The sequence below is a fragment of the Epinephelus fuscoguttatus genome, linkage group LG23, assembly GCF_011397635.1.
Source record: "Epinephelus fuscoguttatus linkage group LG23, E.fuscoguttatus.final_Chr_v1".
In the NCBI taxonomy this organism is placed as follows: domain Eukaryota; kingdom Metazoa; phylum Chordata; class Actinopteri; order Perciformes; family Serranidae; genus Epinephelus; species Epinephelus fuscoguttatus.
Genome location: NC_064774.1, coordinates 36,604,823 through 36,620,413, shown reverse-complemented (window position 1 = coordinate 36,620,413; position 15,591 = coordinate 36,604,823). Strand labels below are relative to the sequence as shown.

General features: G+C 39.1%; 1 protein-coding gene across 3 annotated transcripts in view; it reads right to left on the bottom strand.

Moving 5' to 3' along the window:
* Positions 1 to 15,591, bottom strand: part of sorcs2 (sortilin-related VPS10 domain containing receptor 2) — a 1,110,317-nt gene that overhangs the window by 105,834 nt on the left and 988,892 nt on the right. For all 3 annotated transcript variants that reach the window (XM_049568808.1, XM_049568804.1, XM_049568807.1), the window contains exon 11: positions 15,326 to 15,428. In XM_049568808.1, coding sequence (XP_049424765.1) covers positions 15,326 to 15,428 — 103 coding nt within the window. The remainder of the gene's footprint in view (positions 1 to 15,325; positions 15,429 to 15,591) is intronic.

The window sequence follows — 15,591 nt, the reverse complement described above, 5'->3', positions numbered from 1 at the left end:
CCGCAGAAATACGCCCTGCAATTAATGTTCCCATGCCAAAGGGAGTTGACAAACAGAGAAGGCCAATCCCTTACCAGGGAGGCAGGATGATGTGCAATACTTCAACCACCTGGGCTGTTCTCATTTTAACTGCCACCTTCTGTTCGTCTACTCCCTCTGTGGAGGTGCTCATGCCAGGAGCACCTGCCCCCACAATCCAACCACACCCGCAGACTGACTAGCACTGCATCTCACCACACCTGTTAAGGTAAATGTCCTTGCCACTGTTCAACAAAACCACCCAGATAAACAATACCTTAACTTTCTCATCAGTGGCTTCACATACGGTTTCCATCCAGGTCTAGTAGTACTTCCTAGCACTTCTTATGTCTGCCACAACCTGCAGTCTGCCCTCTTAGAACCTCACACCATAGATACCCTATTAACTAAAGAAGTCAAATTCATGATAGGCCCATTCGACAGTACTCCCTTCCTAGTGTTTCACATCAGCCCAATAGGCGTTGCCACACGAAAATATTCCAGAAAAAAGACACTTATTATAGACCTGTCTTCCCCACATGGCTCACACATCCCAAGCATCAATAGCATCATCCCAAGTCCAGATTTCTCTATGCAAAACACAACAATTGATCATGCCATCACCCTCATCCGTTTGGCAGGCCATGGAGCCTGGCTTTCTAAAGCAGAATCACAAGTGCATTCATAAGCACTATTTGGACGGGATTAGTTTTACATGGGCACGTGGGGTAATGTCACTTTACCACAGGACGTCGGTAATATTAATGGCCAATTTGCACGGGATAAGAAATATCAGTAAAAGTACCACAAGTGGAGGGTAAATCCATTCACGCACCGCCGTCCCCTAATGTCGTCATGTGCGTATTATAGGGCTGTCAAAAGCACCATGAAATTGAGTTCGAATATTTTCGAATTAATTTAGTAGAGTTTGAATAATATTCTAATTAATTTTATTTATTTTTTTTTTAACAAAAAAAAACAACACAAAAAATGATGAATGATGATGAAAAAAAGATGCTTATTGCTGACGCAATATGAACGTGACACTCGGATGAAAACACCCGTTCTGACCTCACTGAAGTGCCAGGTATGACCAACTTCTGCCTCGCTATCTGAACAATGTTTGGATATTTCAGTGCATAGTTTTCCACCACAACAGTGGATCCTGGTCAACTCGTAGTGGTGTCTCATTCTGGTAACGTTTCATCTCTTCTTCAAAAAGGGTAGGCAGGGAGGCAGCAGGTGCAACACTCTCTCCCCAAACAGGTCACACATCGCAGACAGCGCAGTGGGTGGTGTTGGCGCAGTGGGCGCCTCTCCCTCCATCCCTGTCTGGCCTGGCTTGTGTGCGAGCCATCTCCGCCCGAACGGGATTCGCTGTGATATACAACATTATTGATAGTATTAATTAATTATTAATGATATTCGAATTATCAAATTTAGGTTCAAACTCATAAAAAAATATATATATTCGAATATATTCCGAACTTCGAATTTTTTTTGACAGCTCTAACACACATTTACTGCTGGCCTATTCACACAGGATTAGTATTACCTGAAGTAATTGTCCAGGGCCCTTTTACAGAAGGTAAAAGTCGCGGTAATCTTTACTGACATCATGCAGTAATGATTACTGACATGGCACATTCGGACAGTACTAAAATCTCTGGTAATTATTACTGTACCCCACGTAGCTATCGTTACGTGCAGCAGCCTGTGTTGTCTCTCTCTCCTGTCAGGCTTGTCTCCCTCCTCCCTCTGCCTGCTGCGCACCTGAGTGCAATTGGCACTCAGGTAGAGAGAGGAGGAGGGGATAAGGGGACAGGGGAGAGTAGAGACAGAGGGCAGCACACGGCACAGACACCAGCACAGGTGGTGAGGAGTTTTTCCCCTTTTACTCCTTTGTTTTCTTTCCCCAAGCAGGTCCCCCCCCCCCATGCTCATTTAGGAGCTGGGGTTTTGTTGTGTTAGTTTGTTGTTTTAGTTTGGGCTGGAGATGACCGGTAGTTACTTTATTCATCTTTTTGTTTATTCGTTTAGTTCCTTTTCAGGTAGTTTAGGGGGAGATGCTGGGAGCGACGGCCCACTGCGTGGTTGGCTCAGCGTCTTCCCTCCTTTTGTTCCTTTTGGCTGGGGTCTCCAGTCCCTTTTGTTTCTCTCTTAGTTGTTTGTGTTTTGGTTAATACTTGGGTTACAAAAATAAAGCCTGTGGGTAAACTGTTACTTTTGGTGTGGCGTCCTCTTTTATATGTTGCAGCGTCCTGCCCCTATGGAGCCATGATTTCTGTGTTTGTATGGAGGCCATAACAGCTATGTAAAACTAATCCCGTCCGAATAGGGCTATAGTCTTGCCGATTCATCTAGACTAATGCAGGGTTTGCTGGATGGGAGCATATTACTTTTCTGTGCACCTTACCTTTGACTGCAGAAGTAGTCCCAAGATCTTTGACTCACTTTCAGAAGCACTGTGCTGGATCCTGACCAACAATTACAGCCTCCCCTACATTCTTCATCTTCTCAACGATTTCATCGTCACTCCACCATCCTCACCATGGGCTCACTACTCTTACTTGCACAAGCTTTTTCAGAACTTGGAATCCCTCTCTCTGTAGAGAAGGGGCCTAGCACTTCCAGGCATCAACCTGGACTCCATTTCCTTTCAGACATCTTTGCCCTGTCAAACTATCCTCTGGCACACAGATGCACAAAACACCAGCTACTGGCCCATCTCAGCCACCCCAATCATGCCATTTGCAAAATTCCACAAGCCAAAATCTTTCCTGTCCAATCTTTTAACCAAAACCGTAGCCATCCCCTCTCTCCATGATAGAGTTGCTTTGGGTGATGCATGCAAAATGGAAATGTGTTTGTGGCAACACTTCTTGGAATGGCATTTCTTTCTTCTATGACGACTTCATCACTCAACCCGTGGATGTTCAACTTTACACGGACGCAGCTCCTTCCATAGGTTTTGGTGGTTATCATAGAGGGAAATGGTTCGCTTCTGCATGGCCCACAGAGTTCAAAGCCCTTGACTCTAAGTCCCACTCTCCCTCATCCGCGCTTCATGAGCTATATCACATTGTCATAACTGCCATTTTTTGGGGGTATGAATGGTCTAGGAAGTCCATACTAAACACTCTCGGCAGTCGTAGGGATCCTTAACAAAGGGCAGTTTCATTCCCCAGCTATCATGTGGTTCATGCGCATGCCAATTCACTGTCTCGTCACTCGTTTCAGAAATTCAGACACCAGAACTGGATCTCCACCCCACCCTGACTCCTGCGTCTCCTTTCCAACTCGGGACACAACAGAGACAAAATGGAGACGGGTTACATATATTTAATATATGATAGAGGATGACTCCCAGTGAGAATGACTACTCAACCCAATGAGACACAACAAAGACTGTACTTCACTAGATTGGAGTTGCTGTCCTATTTCCACGTAGATGGTAAGGACAAATAACATTTTTCCAATCTATAAAACTAGATTTGAGCTTGCAATTAAAGCCTGTGCAGATGGACATACTTTCTACCTGTCTCAGCGGAGATGCACTGGCGGTCATTACCACCAGAGGTGCAGCAAGACTATGATGACTGTATAGATAAATGACATTTTGGGAGTAAAGAATTTCTGGTATATGTTAATTTGTGAGCTTTTATTAGCTTTGGACAGAGCCAGGCTGACTTTTTTTCTCCTGTTTCCCCATATGTGTGTGCAAGCTGCCTGTATTGATGTCATGCCTGTAAAAAAGGAGACTTCGACCTGAAGAAGGTAAGACCATATTTATGTCTCTGTAAAACTCAGTATATAACTGCATGAATCTATTTTGGAAAGAGAAGCGTTATCAGGATCTGTGATTGACATGTTTAATGTTTTCTCTTGAGCAAATCTTACTTTTAAGAATATAATGTTGATAGGAGTAGAGTAATGTGCTGAGTGTAATCTCCAAAGAGAATATTTATCACTCTTTATTTCTGCTCTTCTGTGTCTCTCTTAGTTTGAAAGTAAAGTGGCACACTGTTGGCTTTGCTAGAAATGCTCAGTGGCTTGTGGATCACAAGGCAGACATGTACTGCTGTAATTGTGCCAACCTGAAGTGAGTGATAATTAATGTGAAATATATTTTCAAATAAAAAAACAACTGATGAATCGTCTAGTGGAAATAATGACCTGGTTCTCTCTTCATTAGCACTGACGGTACCCGCTGTAGAATGAGCTGGCCAAGAAAACAGACACACCTCGATGCTTCACCATGCGTAGCCAAAGTAAGTGTACACACACACACACACACACACACACACACACACACACACACACACACACACAAAATAGAAAATGAATCATAGTCCCTATCCAGTTACATCAGGTAGGGGGCAATGATATACTATGATACGGTTTGTTGTAGTGCTGGGCAATTATGGCAAAAGTCAAAATCACGATTAATTTAACTTTTAACCTTGATTATGATTAATGAACGATTATCTCCACCCTTGATGAACAATTATGTATTTTCACAGTTTCTTTTGTTTTGTATTTTACACTGCCCTCACACCTGGATATTTTGTGATATTTTCACACATGTGTATCCTTAGGGAGTGAAAATAATGATGTATTAAGGTGTGATGCTGTGGTTAATGTCTAGTTAGGTTTAGGCACAAAACCCACTTGATTAGAACTATGAAAAGATCATGGTTTGGGTTAAAATGATCACTGAAGACAAGTTTTCAGATTCCTTAAAGATAATCAACCTTTACTGTTATGGCAACAGTGAACACCATGATTAATTGACATGAGCAAGATTAAGTCGATTAGAGTTTCTAAATGTTGGTTTTGATTATTTTTCGATTAATTGCGCAGCCCTAGTTGTAAGATTCTTTGTTACATTCTGTTTGAATATGAGTTGGTTGTGCTGTAAGTTATGTTGGTGCGTGGTATTGGTGTAATATTCCTCCATGTGCCCCTTTTTAACACGTTCCCTTGAGGTGTCTGCACGGCCCTGGTTAGCTTGTAAAGCAGATACAATGGGTTCAGAAAAATTTCAAAGCCCTTCATTATTTTCACATTATGTTGCAGCCTTTTGCTAAAATCATTTAAATTCATTTTAAATCTCATCAATCTACACTCCACATCCCATAATGACAAAGTGAAAACAGAATTTTAGAAATTTTTGCAAATTCATTAAAGACTAAAAACTAAAATATCACATTGTACTAAGTTTTCAGACCCTTTACTATGACACTTGAAATGTAGCTCAGGTTGCTTCCATTTATCTTGGTCATCTTTGAGATGTCTCTACACCTTGATTGGAGTCCAGCTGTGGTAAATTCAATTGATTGGACATGATTTGGAAAGGCACACATCTGTCTATATAAGGTCTCACAGCTGACAATGCATATCACAGGAAAAACCAAGCCATGAGGTGGAAGGAACTGCCTGCAGAGCTAGGATTGTGAAAATTGAAAATTCAGCCACTGTGCATCACCGATCACCCTGAGCGCACACACGTGAGCGCGGAGCACAGAGAAGCAGTCAGAGCTACAGGCTGCAGTGAGGCTAAAAACAGAGTTCATATGACGTTTTTCCAAACAACTTTTTATGGTGGGGCTTCAGGACACTCGGATCACTACGGATGAGCAGTATGGAGATACTTTGTGGATTCAATTTTGTGCTCTTGGACGTTAATCTGGGGCGCCGTCAGCCATTAGGTGTGCTAGCTGCTCCCCCCACTGATCTCCGCAAGGGATGTGAGGACTCTAAAACTTCACCAGAGCGTTCCTCAGCATGAAGGTGAGTAGATAATGGCTGAATTTTCATTTCTGGGTGCACTATCCCTTTAAATGGAAGAAGTTTGGAACAACCAGGACTCCTCCTGGAGCTGGCCACCCAGCACAACTGAGCAATCGGGGTAGAAGGGCCTTGGTAAGAGAGGTGACCAAGAACCTGATGGTCACTCTGGCTGAGCTCCAGAGATCCTGTGTGGAGATGGGAGAAACTTCCAGAAGGTCAACCATCACTGTAACATTCCACCGATATGGGCATTATGGCAGAGTGGGCAGATGGAAGTCTCTCAGTGAAAGACACAGGAAAGCTGGCTTGGAGTTTTTCTCACAGTCAGAGTCCTTTAGGTGCTTTTGCAAACTCCAAGCAGGCCACCCCCTCCCCACGACTATTAAAAACAATGATGTGCAGGCGTGCTCGGCCTGCCAGATCAGCATGTTATCTTGCGACAGCGAACTTTTGCGATCTGTTTCCTACACCAGAAACATCAACATTAAATGTCCTTTTTATTCTCAGTGACAGTTCCATTAATATTTAACTGTAGTACAGAGTTGTACTTTGGTTTGTGATTTTTCAAAATTAAAGACGCAGGCAGACAATTGCTCACCATGCTCTTGCCATTTCTGCCTAGACCTAACGAAAGCTCCCTCTGCTTTCAGTTTATACGTCATCTAATTTGCTTTACAGCTCACTTAATTCTACTTTCTCCCCATCATTTAAAGGGATAGTTCACCCAAAATCAAAATTAAGTTATCATCCACAATTGTGATTTAAGAGGGAGCTGTTCATCTGAGTTCTGTTGTATGGTTGTGCTCTATAGATTTAATTGCAAACTACAACTGTGTAGTAAGTTAAAGATGTGCTGCTGATTACAGCTTGAAGTGGCGATGAGGTCTTAAAATATTTTGAGAAGGTCTTTTAAAAAGGTATTGAAATTAACTTCAGGATTCCTGCTTCTGGTAATGTACAATAATAAAAAAGCAACTCAAATTAGAAATGATAATTTCAGTTCTCATGAATGTTTGTCTGCAAAATGCCAAAAGGTTTACATGGATTGTCTAAACAAATGCCTGTTTTCTCCCTAGATGGACAATCGGAGGTATTTAAGGAGGCACCAGCAGTCAAGCAAGTGAACAGACAGTTTGAAATGATCTGACAACAGTTTCTCACGCACAATATGTATTGCCTAAATTGAATGTATCCTAACACCTTGTATCTTGAGAAATTGCTTTGACACTTAGCTGCTATGCTAACGGCTACTATGAGAGAGCAGTCAGACTGAATAATACAGTGAAACGAAATGGCAATTCTGAGTATCAGGCTAGCAGTGCTTTGAGTTGAGCTCACACTGCATACTCAAAAATTCTTGATAATTTAGTATACATGCGGGCGTTTCTTGCATACCTAATACACATACTATGCAGCTGAAACACTACATACTCAATCTGACATACTTAGCATGAATAGTACATTAGTAATACATTATGATGGACAGCATGACAGCTCCTCAAGTAAAGCCAAAACATCTCAATCGCCCCCTGGTGGCTGGCTGTAGTATAGGACATAAAGTCCGCCCTCTCCATGTTGTCAAGTGGAACATGGGCCAAACTCAAAAAAACTCCAAGTACACATAATTTATTTATTTTTTTTGTAGGTAGGTAGTTCTTGTGCTGATGTTACTTATAGATGAAAGATGTTTCTACTTCCAGTTTTGCCCTGCAATTAACGTATATGGAGGTCTAGTCAAAATAACTTACTTGTAGAGCACAGGAGCAGCTGCTGAAGAAGCTGCTCAATATTTTGGACTTGCAGTATGGACAGTACAACACAAAAGTTATGAATATCACTTTAAAGGATAAAACTGGTGTAGTGTTTACTTATTATAAACATGGCCTGTGAAAAGAGTTTTTGGTGTCAGAATCAAATAACAAAAAAACAATCAAACCCTGCCCATTTTTGGTTTTTGCCGATTTGTTTTACTGTTATTCCTTTTTGGACTGAATATTGAACAGGTCTGCGGACATTCAGCAAATTCGTTTTTGTGTTTGAAACCAAAAACGGAAGTCACATGGTTTTTTTTCCTTTTTTTCATTTTAAACCAAAAACGAAAAACAAAATCACATGATCTATTCTTTTTCTGGAAAAAACAGAAAACCAATTTTGGTTTTTGCAAATTCCTTTTTTCATTTTTCATTTGGGACAGACAGTAGCGTGGTCGGCAGACAGAAGTGGAAGTGAAGTGTAAAAACGACAAAATAAAATCCAAGAGGGTAGAATCATATATATATATATATATATATATATATATATATATATATACACATCTATACATATATATATACACATCTATATATATATATATATATATATATATATATGATTCTACCCTCTTGGATTTTATTTTGTCGTGTCATATATATGTCGTATATGTCGTATATATATATATATATATATATATATATATATATATATATATATATATATATGATATTTATGGGTAGAATGGCCGTTCTGTTAAAAATGTAACACCCAACATTATGCAAGCACAGAATCTAATAAAATAAATAAATAGGCCTACATATGATATGCATATGAAATATATTTTATCCAAAAAATGTGTGATATATTATTTAATTGTGTAGTGTGAATTAATAGCCTAATTAATTACATATGTGGAAATAGCCTGTGTCGTCCTTCGTTAACCATTTCACATACAGATGTTACTCATTTCAATGCCGCAGCCACAGTGAAGGGGGTGAAATAATTGATCCAGGACTAGCTGCAGTGCGCAACAACAACCAGCAGGTGGCACATGTGAACTAACTCGTTACACAGTCTTAATTTTGTAAAGGACATTTATACTATGATATTTCCACAAGGGTCAGTGTCAGGTCCCCTATTATTTAGCCTAATGATCTCCCTCAACAGTGTCATGATGTAGAACTGCAAATGTATGTGTGACATAAAGGGTATGTATGTGTATCCGCCGGCTAAATTATGACATTATTTTATGCATATGATATCGATTTTGTATGTTTACAGATACCATACAGATGCCCCCCATTCAATTTAAAGCATAACTGATTTGAGTAAAGGCACAAGAGTTGGCAGTTACACCTAGAGTAAAGCTACTGAAGACCAGCAAAATGTTTTCATTTATTCTTTCAGGTGGGTAAAAGCACCTTCAGATTTTATCAGTAGTGTACCCTTAATAGATAACTTGTTTATATGGTTTGTATTGTGCTTCGTGATATTGTTTGAGGGAACTGTAACGTAAGGTAACTGCATATGAGTGGATGCAACCGTCACTAATGCTAGCGCAGTTCCTCAGGGATTTAAGCTGTCATTACTTTCATTTTGACAATCTAACCTGTGACGACACATTAGCTAAGGTTGTAAGGACTGTAACTGATGGTAGCTGTTGTTGATTTTGTTAAAATATGTTGAATTGTAATTTTATGGGTTATTGTTTGACGGGCGATTGAGCTAAGCTAACTAACGCTAACGTCAGCTGTCACTTGTTGCCATAGGAACGGTAAACATTCATGTATAGGCTAATGGGATGTGGGAGTGCAGAATCTAGCTTCATTGTAAATATAGTTAAAGCCTTTGAAAACACAGCTTGAAATAGTAAAAATGCATATATTATATCAAAGTTGAGTGTCTCATTAATCATCCACAAAAGTCTGAGTGAAAATAACCATTCATAACTATTACAAAACCTGGTTTAAAAACAGCTCGTTTTGCTGTTTAGACCACTTGCCAGGACAGAGTGGGCGTGGCAGATAATGCTCTGATTGACAGCTCCCTCGTTTTGATTGACATCTCCCTGGCTCAGCAATGGCTGCCACAAATTTAATCCAGCCATACATGTTTGAGCCCTCTGATGATTCAGAGGACGAAGAAGAAGCCCTACCAGATAAAAATGATTCCTTTCAGGTGGTCACTGAATGGTAAGTTTCAAAATGTTTTGTGATTCATATTAATGTTACTTCGTAGAATAGACCCTCAAACCCCGAGACAGACCCCGAGAGACCGGTGCCGGCCGGCCGTCTCTCTGGCGTTGTGTAGAAGTATTTGCCCGCCTCGAATAATGTTCCCCTCCGGCTAAAATTGTGTTGTTTCCTGCAGCATCACCTCCGCGACTGGGGATATGTTTATGCGTAGCAAAGCTAACTGCTTGGGGTTGGGGTTAGGGGTGAGGAAGGGTGCACATTACGTCCCCTCCCTGCGAGCCGACACTGGAACCGGGCCCGGGGGGCAAGCCCGGCCGCTCACAAGCCGCCTCTTCCTACAGCTCGCAGCCGAGTGGTTCAGCCAGTTTACGATCTGTATTTTCTAAACATCAGACTAGAAAACTGTTTCTCAGACTCCACTAAACAATAAAATAATTTTAAGTAACACTGCTGTCCTGAGCTCTATAAAATTTGTCATCTGACGTTTTCATTCGGCTGAATAAAAGTTTTAGTTTAGATAATCAAGACATATTTCTGTCATGCCACCTTGATTATTCCAGTGAGCTTTCAGTTTTGGCTCAGACTCAAAGAGGCAGATTTAGCTGGAGCAGAAGGTTTTGTTGCGCTGCCACTGGGGGGCGGGATGAGACAACTGACGGATGATTTATGATTGGTTTGGAATTTAATGCATAATAAATCTCAGAGATAACCACGGCCAAATCAAACCCAATTTCAAGAATGTACAAAAACTTAAAAGACAGATATTTCAAATTTGGATGGAAACTGAATTCTAATTGTTTTTACATGTTTAATATTATGTACATAAGACCCTAAATTACACAGTTAGAAGGCTATTGTGGATTTGGGTTTCCAGAGGCTTTAAGATACATTGTAGGCCTATTTAACACGTGACATGGGATTCTAGTAGGTAATAAACTTTTGGAAAATAGCTTAATTTGTAATACCATTTAATTTATTCTAATTTTTGGGTTAGGCTATAGTTTTCTATAAAATATACTAGTCATAAGAATTGGGACAGTGTACAATTTTTAACATAAAAGATGCACTGCACCAGAATTAGCTCAAAGCTAATTTATATCCGCAGTCCCCCACAATCAAAACATAAAACAGCACAACAACAAACAATAGGCTACAAAGCAAAAAACACACAGCACACACCATACAAAATACAAAGCTACACACACATATACACACATGGGGCAGGAGACTTATTATATTCTACAGTCATTGTTAGTTCAGTAACGATCAGCTCACGAAAACACAAATCTGCACATTTTACAGAAAACTGCTTCCTTACACTCTGTTCCATCAAGAAAAGTATCGATACTGCTGTGATGGTTAATTTTTCATTCTTGGTTGTGCAGAGAAATACATTTGGTTGTGAATGTGGTTCATAAATGGCGCATAAATTAGCGGGTGAACCCATGGCTGCGAGAACATGATTTCAGTTGGAGGTGCCTATTAAACACCCCCTCCCCAGAAAATGTTTGAATTTATTAAATACCTGCAGAGATGCAACCGCAGTAGAAACGATACATGCGTCTCCCCACTGTGCGCATTTACGCACGAGACACAGCAGCCTAACTTCATTAATTAGCCTATCTGGATCTAATGTATCAGGATCGTTCTGTGTTCTTCTACACATCCAAAAGGTCACACACAGTTCAGGTTCATACAGTGAAATTGTTTGGAGTAAAGCAGCGTCCTCCTGATAAATCCTGAGCTCTATCTAAATAAATACTTCAGAAGCTAAAAGTTTAATTTCATATTTCATAATACGGATAGTTGGTTTAAATATCATAGTATAAATGTCCTTTATGAAATTAACTGTGTAATGAGTTAGTATACTGTACAGTTCCGGCAGAAAATGTAACAGTACTGCTAATTCTCAAACAGTTTCAGTTGGACGCTGCATCTCAACTGCTCACATGTGCCACCTGCTAGTTGTTGTTGCGCACTGCAGCTAGTCCTGGATCAATTATTTCACCCCCTTCACTGTGGCTGCAGCATTGCAATGAGTAACATCTGTATGTGAAATGGTTAACAAAGGATGACACAGGCTATTTCCACATATGTAATTAATTAGGCTATTAATTCACACTACGCAACTAAATAATATATCACACATTTTTTGGATAAAATATATTTCATATGCATAGCATATGTAGGCCTATTTATTTATTTTATTAGATTCTGTGCTTGCATAATGTTGGGTGTTACATTTTTTATAGAATGGCCATTCTACCCATAAATATCATATATATATATATATATATATGATTCTACTCTCTTGGATTTTATTTTGACGTTTTTACACTACACTTCCGCTTCCTGTCTGCCGACCGTGCTACTGTCTGTCCCAAATGAAAAATGAAAAAAGGAATTTGTAAAAACCAAAATTGGTTTTCTGGTTTTTCCAGAAAAAGAATAGATCACGTGATTTTGTTTTTTGTTTTTGGTTTAAAATGAAAAAAAGGAAAAAAAACACGTGACTTCCGTTTTTGGTTTCAAACGCAAAAACGAATTGGCTGAATGTCCGCAGACCTGTTCAATATTCAGTCCAAAAAGGAATAACAGTAAAACAAATCGGCAAAAACCAAAAATTGGCAGGGTTTGATTGTTTTTTTGTTATTTGATTCTGACACCAAAAACAGTTTTCTTGGGTACTCTTGTTTTTTTTGTTTTGAATCAAATAACAGATTTACCGTTTTTGGTTTTTGAATTACGAATGAATTACGAATTATCCGATGATACCCGGACCTGCGAGAGTCATGTTTTGAAAAGTTTATCATAGATTGTTGCTCATGCCCATGCAGTAGAATAGGAGGGGGCTTTCCAGTGTTTCTTAATGTGTAATGACTTACTATTCTTGTTTTTCTGTCAAATGAAAGTTTTTGACATTTGTTCAGATTACTAAAATGATTGTTCAATAAATTTACAGATATTATCTTTAAATCTACCTATTAATGTATTTTGATGTACAGTGTTTAATTTTCCATTGTCCAATTCTCTAAAATAACTAATACTGTACATGTGCAGAAATTCCTACTTGATTAAAGGTACATATTTTGTTTATACATTGTGTCATTGTTTTTCTACTTGGGGAAACCACAATTATGCAGCAAATCAGTGTAGATGGACAACACGGTTTCATGAAATGACTACTAAATACCCTTAATTTACAGAGATTGGCCTTAAATGTAGCTATTTTTGATGTATTTGTAATGTATTTAGCTTGTTTTTCCACTGTCCAGTGGTTGTTTTTTAATATACTAATTATCTAAAATGACAGATTAATACTGTAAATTTGCAGATATTTATCTTAAGTTTTATGAACCTACTTTGTTTTTATATATTATAACTTTGTTATTGTACATGGAAAAATAATATTTTAACATGAAATTACTGTAGATAGACTTGGCTGTTTCCTAAAATAAATAATGTATACTGTGAAATTACAGAGATTAATCTGAAAGGTATCTGATTTTAATGGGGTTTTTTGACATAATATGTATGTTATTTTACAGTATAATGGGCATTTATCAACTATAATATACTGTATTTTAATTAATTTTGATTGTAATATCTACTCTGTATTTTTTCAGTTATTGTATGTAGTTCTGTGATACAGTTATTTACTGTCATTTTACAATATCCATTTGGAAACTTTGCTGCCAGTGTTGTTTTGTTTTTTTTTTACAGTGTATGCTGTACATACTGCAAAGCCCATTAGGGCAAACTACTGATTTGTGATATTGGGCTAATTGACTTGACTTGAAAAAACCCCATTTGACATTAAAGCCACAACCACCATTTATCAGGGTCCTAGCAGATTGCAAACATTTTAAATTTTTGTTTCTTTCTTCTTGTTTCTTCAAAACACTTGCTGTTCTTTAAAGTTATTCATGGTGGGCATCACATATGCTGATGATCTTCAGACATAGGCCTAGATAAATTTATTTTCAAAAACATTAGATGTAGCTTATGATCTTCTGTGAGAACATGCTTCACATGACTACATCTGTACTGAATTTTTTTTTCGCTCAAGATCCGGAATGCATCACATGTCTCTTATATACACAAATAGTCGCACTCTGTGAAAAATGATCCTGGAAAATGCAAAGATTCAGACCACCTGCGGGATGGCAAAAGCGGGATTCAAACTCATAACCTTTGTTATGAGTTCACAGCAGCTGGGCAGAAACAGAAGATCTACCCAGGAGCAGGTAGTTTCCTGACAACCTTTTCACCCCTGCCCACTGGCTCCTAAGCCAGACAGCCAAACCAGCCTCAGAAACAGAATGCAGAGAGGGAGGTCACCAGACTTACAATATTCACAACAATTTAACTGATGAGGATACAATCTTCAAAAAGTTCATAAACAACCTGTCGCTTCCTGGTGTACTATCAGAGACTTTAGTGAAAGTGTAGTTTGCCAGCCTAGGGATTCAAACCTTGAACCTCAGTATCCCGAAAAGCAGGTGATTTATACACTGCTCCACCAGAAAGACATGGCATCTCACACACCTTCTGATAACTTAAGGTAGTAATACCACATGTGCAAAACTGGATTTTTTCTTTTGTCTTTTTAAGCTTAAAGCGCATACAACAGTCAAATCGTTGGTAATAAAATTCTGAAAAATAATCTCATCATTCTGCTGGTTTCAGGTGCATTGTCAAATATTTTGGTGACATTTGGTAAGAAAATAGATTAAACTGAAAAAGTTGTACATACCGTACAAAGAACCACAAGATACCGACTATCATTGTGGACTTCCATCAAATTGATCTGAACACCATTTGAAACATGTGATATCTAGTATCAACTCTAAATTGTCCATAGGTGTGAATGTGAGTGTGAATGGTTGTTTGTCTCTATGTGTCAGCCCTGCGATAGTCTGGCGACCTGTCCAGGGTGTACCCTGCCTCTCGCCCGATGTCAGCTGGGATAGGCTCCAGCCCCCCCCCGCGACCCTCAAGAGGATGAAGCGGTTAGAAGATGAAGATGAATGATATCTAGTATCCAAAGAATGTCTGTGTAGAAACGTGTAATTGAACTTTAAGATAAATGGTTGAAAATGGCTAACTTGAAAATGGATTGACACTTAAAATGTCCTTGATAATGTTAGATCAGCAATGTCTGTAAATGATCCTGCTTGAGTTTCAGGATGATTGGACCACTGGTCTGGAACAAATTCAAAATTGAGAAAAGGTCACAAAATTTGACATTTTTAGAGCAGAAGACCATTGGAGCAGAGACAATTGCCAGATAATTGCGAGAATGTAAACTTGATTGTTACAGCACCTATTGACCTTGAGGTCAGTAAGTATCATTTTTGGTCCTGAGTAGTGGGTGGAATTTGCAACCCACCTGCCAATTTTGGTGAGTTTTCATCATACAGTTTTTGTTGTACAAACACTTACAGCAAAGAAGAAGAAGAAGAAGAAGAAGGAAAGAATAATGACAACAAAAACAATATATCAGGTGCGGAGAAGGTCACGCAGACAAATAAATTAAAAAAGTAATTTTTTCTCTGGAAACTCACCAGCACCCATAATGAGACCTGGAGCAGAGTCTTTGGTATGGACAGTCCCAGACACATAAGGGTTGTCCGCCCAGCGCAGGTGGAGGTGGAGATGACAGTCCGGCTGCAGAACGCAAACATGCAGAGAGAATTTAATGTGAGGACGAAAATGTCATTCTACCACAGTGCATACATTTCTTCCACCATCAAACAGACTGTCTCGCAGTGGATTCATGACAGTGAATTTTAACACAAGAAAATAGTATCACTAAAGTGAAATGATGGGT